This window comes from Lepidochelys olivacea, assembly GCF_965140295.1.
Source record: "Lepidochelys olivacea isolate rLepOli2 genome assembly, chromosome: 12".
Lineage (NCBI taxonomy): Eukaryota > Metazoa > Chordata > Testudines > Cheloniidae > Lepidochelys > Lepidochelys olivacea.
In genome coordinates this window covers 23908495-23925854 of record NC_140422.1, presented here as the reverse complement: position 1 = coordinate 23925854, position 17360 = coordinate 23908495, and the positions used below count along the sequence as shown (strand labels likewise).

General features: G+C 41.1%; 1 protein-coding gene across 1 annotated transcript in view; it reads left to right on the top strand.

The window, feature by feature from the left end:
- The first annotated feature begins 2379 nt into the window (after positions 1–2379).
- The window catches only part of PEPD (peptidase D), a 221362-nt gene continuing 206381 nt past the window's right edge, over positions 2380–17360 (top strand). Inside the window, exons 1-3 of the mRNA XM_084645129.1 lie at positions 2380–2483; positions 11169–11352; positions 13434–13561. Of these exons, the coding sequence (XP_084501255.1) occupies positions 2440–2483; positions 11169–11352; positions 13434–13561 (356 nt within the window). The 5' untranslated portion in view covers positions 2380–2439. The remainder of the gene's footprint in view (positions 2484–11168; positions 11353–13433; positions 13562–17360) is intronic.

The following is a 17360-nucleotide window of genomic DNA, read 5'->3' as shown; positions in this document are numbered from 1 at the left end:
AATGTCAGACTCCTAATTTGTTTACATTTCCTACTAAGGGTTGGAGACCCTTGGACATAAAAGCATATGACTACTTGACTTTTCTAGTTTTCCTGATTTACACACTCCTGCCCAGACTTTCAAAAAATCAATATTTCCGGGTGATTGCCTCACAGCTCTCACATAGTATTTCAGTGCTGGAACTGCATCAGTAACTGTAACTTCTCACAGCACCTAGTGGACAACTTCTCCAGCAACACCTCCAACACAAGATTTTAATTATGCATATTTCCGAGCAACAGTGGACTATTTTGTTGTAACAAATTGATTTAAAGCTTTCTATCAATTATTTGGAAAATGTTCTCTGTAAAAAGCTGCCATCTTATTTCCTTCCTGAGTAGAGAAATATAAACAATGTCTGGTAAATGACCAGATAGAGACACATGTGGCACTCTTGAATCCCTTTATGTAACTTGATTAATTTACTTGATTTATATTGGCCATTAGGCTAATTATTTTCATGTATCTATTTTAATATTAATGAATAAGTAGAGTTTCCAGTTTATTTTTTAAATGTTTGTCAGAAGAGGTGGGAAAAAAATTAATTGGGGCAGTGAATTTACCTCCTTCTAAAAGGAGCATTAAATCCAGTTTTCTGCAGATTTTTTTTTTTAATTTAAAGCTGAGCAGAGTCAAGCCACTGTAGCTTTAAGGTGAATAGAGGGAAATTTAACTTTCCCCTGCACTGCTAGGCTATAACAAATTCACTTCCAGTAAGTCATTGTGAATGATACTTTGTTGCAAACCATGACCACTCAAATTTTCTGGGGACACTGATGATAGAACTTGTTTTAAAAGCACAGGTAGTTACCACCCCATTTAGCAGTGTAACAGCCGTGTTAGTCTGTATTCGCAAAAAGAAAAGGAGTACTTGTGGCACCTTAGAGACTAACCAATTTATTTGAGCATAAGCTTTCGTGAGCTACAGCTCACTTCATCGGATGCATCCGATGAAGTGAGCTGTAGCTCACGAAAGCTTATGCTCAAATAAATTGGTTAGTCTCTAAGGTGCCACAAGTACTCCTTTTCTTTTTAGTATAAAGCCTATGACTCATAATTGAGCAGTTCTGTTTCTACTCAGCAGAGGATAGTGGTATACATAAACAACTGCTTGCTCCTGACAGTATATGTCACTATATCACAGAGGCATCTAATCTAAAGAATTTATTCAAGTCATGCAAGAGGTCTGTCACGCTTTAAACTGTAGTTCATGCTTCTGGGTCTTTTCTATTGCTGCTGTATTACGGATAGTTATCTGACCTCTAGCACAATAATACTTAGTTTCTACAGGTAGCTTATTATTTGTGCGCAAGGAAAAGTCAATTCAAGTTCTGAAGTAGTCTGAGGGGTGTCTGTCTCATCAAAAGGACCAGATTTAGGGCTTGGATCCATTTCCCACTGAAGTCAGTGAAAGCACTGACATTGATGGACATTGGTTCAAGCCCTTAAAGATTATGGGTAAACAAGTTCTCAGTTTCACAAGATACAGAGTAAAAGGATCTCTTAATGTTAAAGGGATTATACCTCTATAGTGCATTCTAATGGAATTTTTGAATAGCCATTTATTTCAGTGATCTCTATGCTATAAATGAAAGCAATTCATGTAAAAGGTAGATTCCTAGTCTGTTGCTCTTGGCACAGAGAAAACTAATTGTTTCAACTGGCCTATTTCTTGTACAATGAAACCTACACAAGAGGCCACACATATTAGGCAATCTCTTGACCACGAAAGTATTCACAAATGTGTACTCATTTGCACAAATGAATTCTGCTCCTCCTACATTAGAGGGAGCGAGGCATTTAAGAGGTTCAAGTCCCATCATTTTACCTGTGCCAGGGATTTTCTCTGAAATCATGTGAGCCAGGCCTCTGGGATTTGTAAGAGCCAAGCAGGGTGGCCTCGGGGGGCTGTACGAGGTAGGAGGTTGGGGCTGGGGAAGGGCTAGTCAGTGGCTGGCCCCAGAGCCAGGCGCTGTAGGAAGCAGCCCCAGGAACCAGAGGAGTAAGACAATCTGGGGTTTAGGGCAAAGGGTTGCCCCGTGATTTCTGGGCCGAGGGCTCCGCGTTGCTCTGAGGCCGAGGTGCAGTGCACGGCCCCCGACCGCAGGGCTCACGGCATGGCTTGCAAAGGAGCATCCGTCTCCCACGCCCTGCCTTTGCGGGTCCCCGCTCGCGCGCAGCAGGCAGGGTTCCGCGCGCACTTGCCCCAGCAGGGCCGCTGCCCTTTTCCAGGGGCTGCGGCCCGGCGCTCGCGCTCCGCCGGTCCCCGGTCACGCGAGCAGGGCAGCGCGGCCACAACGGTCCCACCGGAGTGGCTCCGCCGGCGGCTCCTCCCTCGCGAGCTCCGCCCCCAGCGATCCGCTCGCCACCGCCCCATCAGCTGACGAGGCAGCGGATCACATGACAGGCGAAGTCCAGCGGGGCAACATGGCTGCGGCTGAGGGGTAAGCGGCGGTTCTCTGGCAGCCGGTGCACAGCCCCTGGCCGCTGCCCGGTCGGGACCCCCTGAGCCAGCTCTGACCGCGGCTCCCTCTTCGTGGGGATGCGGGCCTGCCCCTCCCGGGAAGGCAAGGCGAGGTCCCCTGCTAGTCCCTTTGCAGACTGACCCAGCCGTCTGAGTTACCGCCTCCTGCTAGTCCGAGCCGGGTGTTTCAGGAGAGCCCCTGTGATAGTGGCCGGGGACAGACATGAAAAGTGCCTGTGGCATAGCTCGTAAGAGCAGGGGCTGGCTCCTGTGTCGCGGGTCAAAACTCCCCTCTCTCCCCTGTTGTATTGGGGGTGGTCTTCTGCCCTGGTGGCTTCACTCCAGTGGTGCTCTGGGCGGCTAGTGTATGTAGCATCACTTTTTCTGAGATTGAGAGCTGCTCAGCTGTGTGTCATAGGCCCTGTACTGCTGTCAGATAAAGGAGTTTCTCCTGTAACTCAATTGTTAGTCTTGTGCTTGGAGCAGCGTGGGTCTGAGTTCTACTGTTGCCGTCACAATGAAATTCTGGTTTGCCCTGGTATGTGGCATAGTAATAGCATTGGATTTTCTAAGTGACCCCTAGGTTTATGCACCTATAGTTATACTTAAGGCCCTACCAAATTCATGGCCATGAAAAATGCATCCTAGACTGGTGAAAGCTGGTCTTTTGTGTGCTTTTTACCCTGTACTATATAGATTTCATGTGGAAGATCAGTGTTTCTCAAATTAGGGGTCCTTACCCAAATGGGAGTTGCAGAGGGGTTGCAAGTTACTAAAGGGAGGGTTGCAGTATTGCTACCCTTACTTCTTCGCTGCCTTCAAAGCTGGGCAGCTGGAGAGCAGCGGCTATTGGATGAGTGCCCAGCTCTGAAGGCTGTGCCCCACCAGCAACTGTGCAGAAGTAAGGGTGACAATACCAGACCATGCCACCCTTAATTCTGTGCTGCTGCCTTCAGATCTTGGTGGCCAGGGACTGGTGGCTGCTGAGGGCTTAGCTCTGAAGGCAGCAGCACAGAAAGGTGGCAATATCATCCCATCCCATCCTTATCTCTGCGCTGCTGCTAGTGACGGCTCTGCCTTCAGAGCTGGGCTCCCGGCCAGCAGCCACTGCTCTCTGAGCCCCCAGCTCTGAAGGCAAGCGCCACCGTCAGCAGCAGTGCAGAAGTAAGGGTAGCAGTACCACAGCCCCCCCTATAATAATCTTGAGAGTCCCCCACAGCTCATTTTTGGGTCAGGACCCCGACAATTACAACACTTTGAAATTTTAGATTTAAATATCTGAAATCATGAAATTTACAATTTTTAAAATCCTGTGACTGTGAAATGGACCAAAATGGACTGTGAATTTGGTAGGGCCCTAATTATATGTAAACTGAACTATAGCAGAGCTCTTGCTGTGCCATAGTAAATGTGCGTAGATTTGAAATCCTGAAGGCTCAAAGGGTCTCTCTAAATTACTTATACACAGAAGTCTTAATGTCCATCTCACATAGGCCATTTTGAACATGCTTGCCTTGACATCAAGCAGTTTTAACTATCTTTGTAGTGCCCATAGCAGTTATGCTGAGGATCATTTTTATCAGATGAAATATAGGGGCAAAGTTTCAAATTGGAAAACGAGAGAATTAAAGTTAATTAGATATTAAATGTCTCACTGAAATATTGAATATTGAAGCAAAAAATTTCATTACAAGAGGGGGAAACTGTAAAATGGGTTAATCATTTGTTCAGCACATCATGTGATTTCTTTCAGCTTGGGTGGATTAGTACCAATTATATTTAACATTAACTTGCCTATAGAAATGAAAGCTCCATTAGGCTGCAGGAAGTGTGGTGAATTATGTTTAGAAATAGATTTGTGCTGAGTAGGCAATCTGATTATAGCTCAATTTTTGTAACAAAATTAAACCATTTTGCAGTTCTTCTTTTAAAAAAGCCATTAAATGTATCAAAATGACGGAGCCTCCCTCTGAATAACAAGAAAAGGTAGCTCTGGAAATACATTAATAAATCTTGTATGTTTACGTGAAAATCAGCATCTTGTGAAGTTTGTCTCTCCCCACCCCCTCACAGTTAAGATAAATAGTTCCTTTTTTAAAGGCTCTCACATGCTCCTATTGAAGTCAGTGGCAGACTCCCAACTTGCACGAAAGAGAGTAGGTTGCAGGCAGGAAGATAAAAAGGACATCAATTTAAAATTGATGAAGTTTTTAACTACTATAATTACAAGCAACATTTAGGATTACAGAAATTAAAAGATTAGTGGTGAGGAAAATATTCTTTTCGATTGTTTGGTTTACTCTGTGTATTTGACAACACATTGTGCACGGATGAAGTTGCTTTTATGGTTTCCTCTGTATAGTCACAAAATATACTACACAGAGAATTAACATTAAAAATGTTGACTAGAATACAAGAAAATAGTGTTCCTTTAAATATAGCTTTTTTTAAAAGGTGCTCTTTATTAGTGAAAGAAAAGGGTAATCCTTTCAAAGCTTTCAACATAGTTGCAGCTTGCTGGCAAGGTTAATGAAGCCTCAGTCTACACTACCAGAGGGGATATTACAGATGGGTAAACTGAGACACAGGGAAGTTAATGGTCTTAGGGGGAGATAGTAGAACAGCCAGAAATATATAGGAATCCAGGCTCTGAATGTGTGTTAATCACTATACCATAGTTCCCTACAAAGTCCCTCTGCCCCCCCCAACTCTCTGACATAACTCATGGTACCCTACAGTAATGAAATAATACCTGTCTGAAATATATAAACTTCTCACATAAGCTTTGAATGCCTGTGTCACGGTTCCTCCCCCACTCTGAACTCTAGGGTACAGATGTGGGGACCTGCATGAAAACTCTCCTAAGCTTATCTTTACCAGCTTAGGTCAAAACTTCCCCAAGGTACAAAATAGTACCCCCGTTATCCTTGGACTGGCCGCTACCACCACCAAACTAATACTGGTTACTGGGGAAGAGCTGTTTGGACGCGTCCTTCCCCCCAAAATACTTCCCAAAACCTTGCACCCCACTTCCTGGACAAGGTTTGGTAAAAAGCCTCACCAATTTGCCTAGGTGACTACAGACCCAGACCCTTGGATCTTAAGAACAATGAACAATCCTCCCAACACTTGCACCCCCCCTTTCCTGGGAAATGTTGGATAAAAAGCCTCACCAATTTGCATAGGTGACCACAGACCCAAACCCTTGGATCTGAGAACAATGAAAAAGCATTCAGTGTTTTACAAGAAGACTTTTAATAAAAAATAGAAGTAAATAGAAATAAAGAAATCCCCCCTGTAAAATCAGGATGGTAGATATCTTACAGGGTAATTAGATTCAAAAACATAGAGAACCCCTCTAGGCAAAACCTTAAGTTACAAAGAAGATACACAGACAGAAATAGTTATTCTATTCAGCACAATTCTTTTCTCAGCCATTTAAAGAAATCATAATCTAACACATACCTAGCTAGATTACTTACTAAAAGTTCTAAGACTCCATTCCTGTTCTGTCCCTGGCCAAGACGACTACAGACAGACACAGACCCTTTGTTTCTCTCCCTCCTCCCAGCTTTTGAAAGTATCTTGTCTCCTCATTGGTCATTTTGGTCAGGTGCCAGCGAGGTTACCTTTAGCTTCTTAACCCTTTACAGGTGAGAGGAGCTTTCCCCTGGCTAGGAGGGATTTCAAAGGGGTTTACCCTTCCCTTTATATTTATGACAGCCTGAGATGAAAGAAAGTGACATTTTAAAAGACGATGTGGTTTACTGTTCCTAGCTATGTTTCACTTTTAGTTTAATAGAAGTACAGAGTAAAGTAAACAGCTATTGTTCTGATCTCCTTTTGATGTTCACGTGTCATGAACTGGGTGGAACAGTAATCTCTCTTGCAGGGTTAAATTAATTTTTGCAGCTCTCTCTAGAAAGATATTATTACTGTGTATGTTTTCTAGTAGTATTATTAGGTAGCAAATATGGCCGCAGTTCTACACACACCCGCATGTCCCTTTGACTTCAGTGAAATACTGACAAGGGTAAGTTTGCAGGATTGGGGCCTAATTTTATTCATATAACTATCCTTCCACATTCTGCATCTTATATTTGCTTAAATTACAAGTATAAGAAACACATAAACAATAATTATAACATACCTGACATTGTGTAGTCACAATAACAGCTTTTAAACAAAACATCTTTAGTTTCTGAGCCGCTGCTGTAGATATGCAAAGTCAGTAGTTTGGCAGCTTGTTATGCACCTCTTAGTTGGCAATGCAGTTGATAGTCATTGAACTTTTATATTCTGCATTTGAAGAAGGGTTTGATTAGTGTTGCATTCCTAAATACTACACAAGTCGCATTTCCAGTGTCACAACATGCAAAAGGAAACTGACTAAAGGATAATGCATACTACATTCTTAGTAGTGTTCTAACAATTGAATTTCTGTGCAGTTACTAGCCTGAGAAAGAAATGATTAAAATGAAGGATGGAGAGAAGTTAATAGGAGATGTGTATGCACAGAGGCTGATCCTCTTTCTACTGGAAAAATTCTCATGGATTTTGCTCTCTTTGTAGTCAGTCAGTCTCTCTTCTATAAGATAAGCTCAGAAAAGGAAAAACGGGATTTGGGAGGGAAGAGTGAGTAAACAAAGATAGCAGAGAAGATAAGATGTTTTTTGTTTTATTTTAAATAAAGCACTCAAACCCCTAACTTTGTCTCCTTATAATTTTCAGTCTGGACATTTGATATCTTCCATAGCAAGGTTGTATGAATTCATGCTGTGGGCTCTATAAAGTGTTCAGCAAAGAATCTGGGGAGCTAAATAGAACTTTGCACAAACATTCAACCAAACCCTGCTGTGTCCCACAAACCTTGCTGGTGGGGGTCCAGCACTCTCCGCTAATCTCATTCTATTTAGAAGCCACAAAGTAAAGTCCAACATGATAGTTTTTTTTTTTTAAACCACAGTTTTGTATCCGTGCCAAATTACGTTGCCAGTTATATCCATGCTGTCACATTGACTTCAATGGAGTGTAATCATGGCATCTCTTAGATGCAACTGAGAGTAGAACTTTGCTTGTATGTAAAAATGCTCTCAGAAGAATTCATTTTCATCCTTATTTTAATGAATGTTTCAGTCAATATGTTCAACTGCTAGTAAAAGATCCTTTGTAGAATGGCTCGGAATGAGGTTAGCAATTGTAGTTGTATGTAGACTGATAGTTTACTCCTGAGGGCATTCTGTGCCAAAAAATTAAAAATTATGCACCAAAAATATAAAATTCTGCACACAATATTTTAAAATTCTGTAAATTTTAACTGTCAAATAAATTTGGAGTCTTCAGCATGGCATGGGGGAGCAGAGGCTACTGGCTGCACAGAGGTGGAAGGTCACTATGCAGCTCCACCTCCCCTGGGACACAGACTTAGCGGTGAGGCTGTACCCAACCCTGACACAGCTCAAGGACTGGGCCCAGAGGTGAAAGTAAGCCGGTATGCACCCGTACGGCGTACCGGCATAGATCGGCTTCCCCAGGCGCAATTTAAAGGGTCTGCGGCTCCTAGCAGCGGCTGGAGCCCCCGGACCTTTAAATTGCTGCCAGAGCCCGGGGGTAGCGGCGGCGGGGCTGGGGCAGCAATTTAAAGGGCCTGGGACGGTAGCGGTGGCTGAGCACTGGGCCCTTTGAATTGTTCCTGGATCCCTGCCACTGCTCAGGGCTCTGGCAGGCTCTGGGGACGATTTAAAGGGCCTGGGGCGGTAGTGGCGGCCAGAGCCCTGGGGAAGCAGTGGCAGGGCTCCAGTGATGATTTAAAGGACACAGGGCTCCAGCTGCCGCTACTGCCCAGGGCCCTTTAAAGCACTGCCAGAGCCCCCGGCTGCTGCTGTTACCCCAGGGAGGGGGAAGGAGGCACTTGCCGGTATAGAGTGGGCCGGGGCTGGCTCTGACCGCCCCGTCCTCCCCCCGAGAGAGAGTTTATAATAAACTTAATGGAGATAAAAATCTGATCATAACAGCCTCATATCAGGAATACTCCAGGTTGTGTAGATGAGGGAGATCAGTTTGTTTGTTTTTTTTTTTAAAATCAGATGCACCATACAACCTTATAACTTTTCTCAATTTACAGTGAAGATGGTTTTTCTTCACTTGAAAGTGTAGGCTGTGTTGTGCCAAAACATTTGTCTGTCTTCTTGCGCTGTGTTATAGAGGCTGTCCTCACATCAGACCATAATAGCCAGGAGAATCTGAAAAAGTAGTGTGGCATCTGACTGTCCCCTTTGTGCTAATCGCACTTTCTTATTCATATAGTGCTGGCAATAGGGAGAGCGTGTGACTTAAGAGACCCTGCATTGACTTTGTCTCCCAGGATCGCTCCTGTAGGGCTAGTCTACACTAGAAGCAGTACATCAGCACAGCTGCACTGGTGCAGCTGCGCCACTGCAGCACGTCTGGTGAAGATGCGCTATGCCTCTGGGAAGAGAGCTCTCCCATTGGCATAATAAATCAACCTCCGTGAGAGGCTGTACCTATGTTGGCGGGAGAAGCTCTCCTACCGACATAATGCTGTCCACACCGGTGCTTGGGTCGGTGTAACTTTATGCTGCTCAGGGTGGCTTATTCACACCCCTGAGAGACATAAGTTATGCCTAAATAAGTGGTAGTGTAGACCTGGCCTCAGTCTTTTGCTCAGTTGTCCTACCTGGGCTGTGTAAACAGATTTTATAGCCCCCTTATAAAACAATGCAGTGCAATGCACGCAGCCACACCACACCTGAGAAACTGGCCTTAGTTTCTAATTAAGTTTTACTGCATTATTTGAAGATTTAGAATATTTATTGCTAGGGTTGAATAGATTTGCTTTATCATTCCTACAGCTGGAGTTAGCCCCCAAAGAACGCTTATTCTGTGCTTCTGTGCAAATGTGCTGCACAGCTAGTGACTCACTGGTCCCTGTAATTATCACGTAGCATGTTGCTGGGGTTGTGGGAGAAGGTAATAAAAATAATCAGATTTGAACTTTATGCATCATCAGCTAAATTCCTATTCCTGTATTCTATCTTTCATCTTTTAAAATGTACACTGATATAACAGTGTAATAAAAAATAAAACATAAAATATTTTATTATCTTCTTTATGCTGTATCTGCAGTTAGAAATTGTTGGTTAGATTTCTGATTATAAAGTTTGCTCTACTCAGCTATAATAAATCAAAGGTTACCTTTCGGACGTGTAATTTTCCATGAAAGCCATATAATTAATACATGAAGGTTAATGTGGGTTAATTTTTTTCATTGTAGCAACAGTGTAGCATAGTAGCAATGTGGCTGAATTCAGCACTATCATCTCTCTCAGAAATATTGTAAATGTAGAAAATGATCCTCCAACTGCTGAGAAGAATACATGCAATAAAGTGTCTGGAAAGAGGTTGAACTATATAGAACTAGTTGAACTTTAATCCTGGGTTTTTATTAATACTGCAGTTTTGAAGCTCCAGATCATTTTTTCCCTGTTGTAAATATAAAATAGAGGAATTCTGTTTTAGACTTTTTTCTTTCAGCTGGTTATGAATCAGCAACATATATATTTATGGAATTTTAAACACCTGAGTTATTTAACTAGTGTCCCTCAATTCTCCTTTCACTCAGCCATAGACAATAGCAGCTCCTTTAAGATTCAGGGCAAAATAGTGAATGATCATATAAAAAGAAACTCATTAGTCTTCACCTGGGCCAAAGATGTAGCTAAAAGAACTTATCTAAACATGGATAAATCCATTTTACGTAAAGCTACCCTTTGGCTAGGATATTTCTTGTTGTTGTTTTTAAAGAAGTGTATCTCTATTCTAAATTTTACTCAAACAAACTGAATCATTGAAGAAAGTTTCTAAAAGACTATCCAGGCTTTGCTTTTGTGCAGCAATTTCCTATATGATCTGACCCAGTTATGAAGAAACACACAGTCATGTGTAACAGTAGGCTACTGATATTTAGGTTATGTTCCTGTTGGCCATCTATATGAAAACTATAGCTTTTCTTTGAAATCCCATATATACATACAAATAGTAAGGGAGTATCAAAAATGTTGTCGTTCTGCGTGCCATTTCAACTGCCATCTTTTCTAGGCGGTCCTTCGTTCAGCTTCTATAGGTTTTCCCAGATACTGTGTAATATTTGTTAAAGAAACTGTCCCATTCTAAATATAATCTTCAGTTCTATTCTCAACAACTCATATTTTTCTCTCTCTCTCCATGTTTGCTCTTATTTCAAATATCTCGGCAGACTAACACTGTTGTAATTTATTGCATGTCTCCCCTCACCCCAAATAAAGTCACTTCTGTTTTCTTTAAAGGAGGCTAACTTCTGTGTCACATTACGGACTATAACTGTAGCCAAAAATATTCATTTTTAGTACCTATTTATCATTTACTACTTGTACGACTGAAGTTTTAATATTTCATTCTCCCTCTCAGCAATACCATGCACTGTAACTACGTGGTTCTCTCTCTCTCTACAATCCTAAAACCTAGTCCACTTTTGTGATTGACAAATGACTTTTTTCAGATTTGACTTCCTTCTCTGTTAGACTTCAAATAAACCCTGTGCCTCGCAATGATATTAACCAGTATATTATTTTACAATACAGTTATCTTTTTTTAAAATCCTTTCTAGACCATCTTTTTGGTTGGGGAATGAGACGCTGAAAGTGCCAGCAGCACTCTTTGCTTTGAATAGAAAACGGCTGTGTGATCGACTAAGGGGGAACAAAGATGTCCAGAAGAATGCAATTGTTCTGATGCAGGGTGGCGAGGAAGCCCAAAGATACTGCACTGATACTGGCATTGTCTTTCGCCAGGTAAGATTTAGGTTCATAACCCAGAAACAAACTCTTGAATTACTTCTTTTCTAAGCTTGTCTCTCGCACTCTTTCTTGTAGTTTTTCCCTCCCTTTATTTTAGACTAGGGGCCAGATGTTTAAATGTATTTGTGTTGCTGCCCTCAGGATTGCAATGCCTAACTAATTTAGGAGCCTAAACCTCATTTTCAAAAGGAACGTAGGCACCTAGGAGCCAAAATCTCATTGACAGTTGATGGGATTAGACTAAGTGCCTAAATCACTTTTGAAAATGAGATTTCATGGAATCTCATAAATGTGGGACAGGAAGGGACCTTGAGAAGCCCTCAAGTCCAGGCCTTTGTTCTGATGCAGGCCTAAGTGAACCTAGACCTCCCTGACAGGTGTTTGTCCATCCTTCTTAAAAACCTCCAGTGATGGGGATTCCACAACCTCTGCAGGAAGCCTGTTCCAGTGCTCAATTGTAGTAGTAGTAGTAGTGTCGTACTTCTGTATTTTTGCACTTATTTGATAACCATGTTACCCTGTAGGTGCATACACCTTGATTTAGGCTGAGCACAGAAATGCCGAAATACCTTTAAAAATCAAGGACTAGTACATTCCACCCTGTTTAAAAGGCATTGCTTTTATTGTTACTGACTACTTCAAACCCTAGATTAACCATTGTAATAACAATACATCTTTCTGATGTATTGCTTCTTTGGCTTGGGGTTGCTCTTCTTTTTAATTGCTTATTTACTATATGTTTTCATGTTGCTTAGGTCAGTGGGGCCCCAACCTGGTTGAGACCTCTAGGCACCAGTGCATTATAAATATTTGTTGATAACTGTACATGTAGAAAGTGAGCCTTTATCCTCAGACTTGCTTAGTTTTTGTCTGGCTTGGATCATAGAAGCCGTAATCTTCTACCTCACTGTGTAGCATTTTGCTAAATATGAGTGGTCTAACACAGGTTAAAAATCTTTCACTAATTTATTGATTTTCCCCATCTCCCCCCAAAATATGCACATGGGTTTAAATGCCAGTTCTGAACACACCCAAGCTGTGGAAGAGCATGGATATGTATTTTAACTTGCATGTTGGACCTAAACTTAATAAATTATAACTTGACTAATACATAAGTACCTGTGTGTTTCTTGGTTAGCCCAAGCAGGATTTTGTTTCTTGTTAATTTCACTTTGAACACATCATTGATTTGTCATTAGATGATCAAGATAATTGAATGATTTTTAGCTAGAGTCAAGCTTAGTTGGGTCGTTTTGTTATAGCAGACTGTTTTCTGCTTTGCCAGTTATAAAATAAACTCTAGAGTACTGCTTCGGTTTTGTGAACGGAACTTTCACATTTTGAAGAAAGGGGTGGGAAAGTAAATTTTTATCTTCTGTGACAGCAGGCTGCTTAATACATTCTGTCTGGCATCTAGGGGAGAATGATACACAATCTATGGTCGCTTTTTGAAGAGGGTAAAAGGAGGCTTATTACCCAATCTCTCTTGCCTCTGCCTCACCAACCCACCCTTGTCAAATTTTGTTGTTCTATGTCTGCCTCATCTTTGAGTTTTGTCCATTCCTTTCTGTTCCCAATGCAAAATATCCCTTGATTTCAGGTCTTGATAAACTTGTGCCATTTTTTTATTGCAGCTTCTTCCTCACTCTTCTCCCCTCTAATTTGTCCAAAATTCTGCTGCAATTTAGGGTTGTGACTCAGAGGCACACTGTGCCCATAGGCTCTGCTCTGGTCTTACCCTCTTCTTTCTCTGACTGGCTGTTTCTTCTTGCTGTCCTTTTATCTTGCTTGACATAGATCCTTCCTTAAGGCTTACAATCTTATACAATAACATGCTATATAAGAAATAATTGTTAGTTCCAAAGTAAGGTTTGTATCACCGTGAAATGAAATGAGGTCTAAATTATCACAAAATCTACAAAAATTGTGATGCACAAAACAAAAATGTTCTTATTCAAGTCCACATAAATAGGAGTTAATATTAATGAACTGTTAGTATGTTGGTGTATTGTATTAGTATTTTGGGGGCAGGGTGATTGACGGATAAAGTAATGACACTCCATTTATTTATCTAGGAATCTTATTTTCATTGGACTTTTGGAGTAACTGAACCAGACTGCTATGGAGCGATTGATGTTGATACTGGAAAATCCATTCTCTTTGTCCCCAAACTCCCTGAAAGCTATGCAGTTTGGATGGGAAAGTAAGACATCTTTTTCAGTGTATCTGCTTATTTTACAATTCTGATGTATCTGGCTGTTAACTATGTGCATAATGTAATCAGTTGATATTTCAGTTCTTAAAGTGGCTTTAATGGTAGTGAAAGGTGCTGGATTAACCACATTGGAGATTTGAAATCTTCTGTTTTAACCATAGAACAAAGAAAACTGTACAGCTTAGGCTGCCCTGCCAATTTACCTCAACCCTGACTTGGGAGGGCCACTTCTAATGGTGAAAAGAAAGTTCAGTCTTCGTTACCCCTCTCAGTTCTTGGATTCCCTGCTGAGACTGCTAGCAACTGACATTTTTGTTATGGGATAGTCTATGAAGCATTTACTAGATTTGACAATAACTGAACGAAGCTGAATGCAGCTCATTTCATGTACATTCTAAACATATATTTAATCAAAAGATCACTTAGGATTTTATACTGATTGTACATCAGTTTAAACTCTTATTGTCCCAATCCTGGTTGAGCCACTGACATGCCATGTGACCTTTGGTAAATCTACCCCTCAAATTAAGTCTTATCCCAATATCTAATAATTAGAGCTTGGTTTAAGACCTGAAACATCAGGTTTGATTCATAGATACTAAGGTCAGAAGGGACCATTATGATCATCTAGTCTGACCTTCTGCACAACGCAGGCCACAGAATTTCACTGACCCACTCCTGTGAAAAACCTCTCACCTATGTCTGAGCTACTGAAGTCCTCAAACCGTGGTTTAAAGACTTCAAGGAGCAGAGAATCCTCCAGCAAGTGACCTGTGCCCCATACTACAGAGGAAGGTGAAAAACCTCCAGGGCCTCTTCCAATCTGCCCTGGAGGAAAATTCCTTCCGGACCCCAAATATAGTGATCAGCTAAACCCTGAGCATGTGGGCAAGATTCACCAGCCAGATACTACAGAAAATTCTTTCCTGGGTAAAGAAAATTCTTTCCTGGGTTCCCTTCCAAAATTGTTGTGATCAGTTATGACAATTCTGGATATCTGTATAAATGTCCAATTACTTTTTGAATCTTGCTAAGCCGGGAGGCAGGAGAGTTCTTTTTTAAGAGCCTCCTTTCCCCCCTTTTAAACCTGATTCTCAACTTAAGCCCTCAAGACCTTCCATTAATTCTGCATTATTGAATAAATCACATCAAGCCAGAAAGCTTGTGCTCTGGCATATTACTATGCAGTACTTTTTTTGGTAAACCTTTTGCAAACTTTGCTAAAGTGACTTGGGTGTTATAAAACCCTGGGTGCTGAAATTGCTAATGCCCAGATTTGCAAACAAGCCCTTCTCCTTGGATCAAATCCTAAACTGATGCTTCATCAGCTCTCAAATTCATCTAGGCACTTTTGATTCTTAACAAGGATTTTTGCATATTAAAGAATCAAGAATTCTTGTCTATTGTTTACTTCTTAATCAGTTTTTCCTCTTCAGATCCTGTTTCAGTGTTCTGAATCTTTGTTTCCCAAAATGTGCTTGTTATGGTTCAGGGATGACTTGTGACCTCTTTCTCTCCCTCCCCCCCATGGGCACTTCTTCCAAGTGACAGGCCTACACCTGCACTATTGAGTGCAACCCCCAGTTCACCTGACTTTATCCTAAGGCGACAATACCCCCATTTACCACGGTATCTACCTCAGCTTGGCCAGCTGGGTTTGGGTCACAAGCTCCCAGGGTAAACTTTCGCAGTGCTTCAGGACAGCTTCTTCAAAAACAAATATGATTTATTGGTTCATAGAAACTTGAGCAGAGTTACACATATAGGGTTTAATTGTTATATTTCTTACCTAAACCTAGCCTTTCGTTGCCAGTTTAGGTAGGTTCTCTTTAACCCAGGCTCCCCCAAGCTTTGGGGTTGGGTGAGACAGGGTGCCCTCTGCAACTCCTGCCACTTGATAGTCTGACTTCCCCAGTTCAGTGAGTGTCTCTCCTCAGCTCACAAGCTGACTTTTATCTGTTCCAAAGACCTGATCTGGGACCATATGCCTGGCTAAAACAGTCTATGTATTTCTTCAGAAGGGGTAGGCTGTGGTATCCCAAGAGTAGATTCAAAGTATTAACCTTATTTGATTAGTGCCCAAATGGACATCTTCAGTCATTCATTTGGTTTCTGCAACCCAAAAGCTTTGATTTTAAACTCTTAACTAGCAACCTAATCCATCAAACCCACAGATATATAGAAATCTGTATATAGCATGCATAATAGTTAATGCAGCTACTTCCCACATTTTTCACAATGCGTAGTTGCAAGTAGATGTTCATCTGTAGTGTAGAGCTCATAGGTGTATATAGTGCTTTATTTAAAAAACAAACAAAAAAAAACCTTCAGTTTTCAATGCTTTGAGATTCTGGCCTGGAGACTATCACCATACATCTGATCAGCTCAAACATTAATAATATCCTCACAACATCCTTGTGAGGTAGGGAAATATTTAAACTAATTTTACAGATGGGTAACTAAGGCACAGAAAGAGAACATGCCTAATTTTACTTGCGTGTTTGATCCTGTGCTAGTCCATGGAGTTACAGATATCCATGACTTTAAGCCTATGAGTAAGTTTTTTTTGCAGGGTCAAAGTCAGAAAAGGAGGTCTCTAGCAGAGCTGAACTTCAGTATCTGTGTCCCAGACCAATGTCTTAACTACCAAACCGTTAGAAGATTAAGTTTAAGTTCGTAGCTCTTTCTTGTATGAGGGACATAAGCAATTCTCTTTCCAGATCCTGTTGTTTCAGTTCACTTTTATCGTAAAAATTGCTTAATACCATAGCCCTTGAGAAATTGGACCTTTTTATATTAATTTACTTTTTCAGAATCTTAATTATATTTATCCTGTATCTAATAAGTTATAAAATTTTTGTCCCCTACAACATTTCAGAACTTGACTTTCTAATTTTGTTGTGATCTCAAATTGGATTGTTTCTAACTGAAGCTATTACCTTTATTTTAATGAGGAATACGGTTGCAGCCAATCCCATGTGCTGAACTGTGTTAAATAGACCATATGGCAGGGCATGTCTGCTGTCTTCTGAGAGAGATTGTGACTATTATTGTCTTAAAGCTACCTTGGAATTGAAATTGTTTATGATCACTTTAGAGTGGAATATTGCTTTCTGAAATGTTCTAGTAGAAAAGGTGCACCTGTCTGACAAAGTGTAGATGCTACTTAACTCCCACATGTACACCATAAACTCTATTCCCAGTGTAGGCTATTTGCCTGTTTGTAGATGAAACTTTACTACCTCCTCCTTGGTTCTTTTATGCTAGTTGAGATACGCTGTTTGCTGCCCACACTGATCATGAATGTCTGATCTGAAAGAAAAGCCTTCCAATATATCCAGTATCCATCTTGTCATGTCGTATTTCCCCACCAAGTGTTATTCCTTTGTAATGTACATATTCTAGCCTTCTCAGTCTAATGTTGTGAAGTACTCATCAATTTGTTTAGTAAATTATTGGTTTCTTACAGCAACAATTATGGTAAAACTGAGTTTTGTTGTAATTCTCTCCTTGCAATGTATATTAGAATAATTTTATCATCACTGGTATCTTTGTGTTCTCCAGACTCCTCTCTCTATCCTTACTGAATCCCTTTGTTTGATTCTTGTTTTGTTTTGTCAGCCACTGTCATGTACCTTTACTACTTGTCAGAAAGATGGATGAATAACTCCTTTGTGAGTCAGAAGTCCTGCTTCATAAGCTAGTTGGCAGGAGGTACTGCACTGTGGTGAGGTTTAGTTCCTTCCCTGAAGACTCAATTTTAAGTCAAAATTAGTACTGCAAGAAA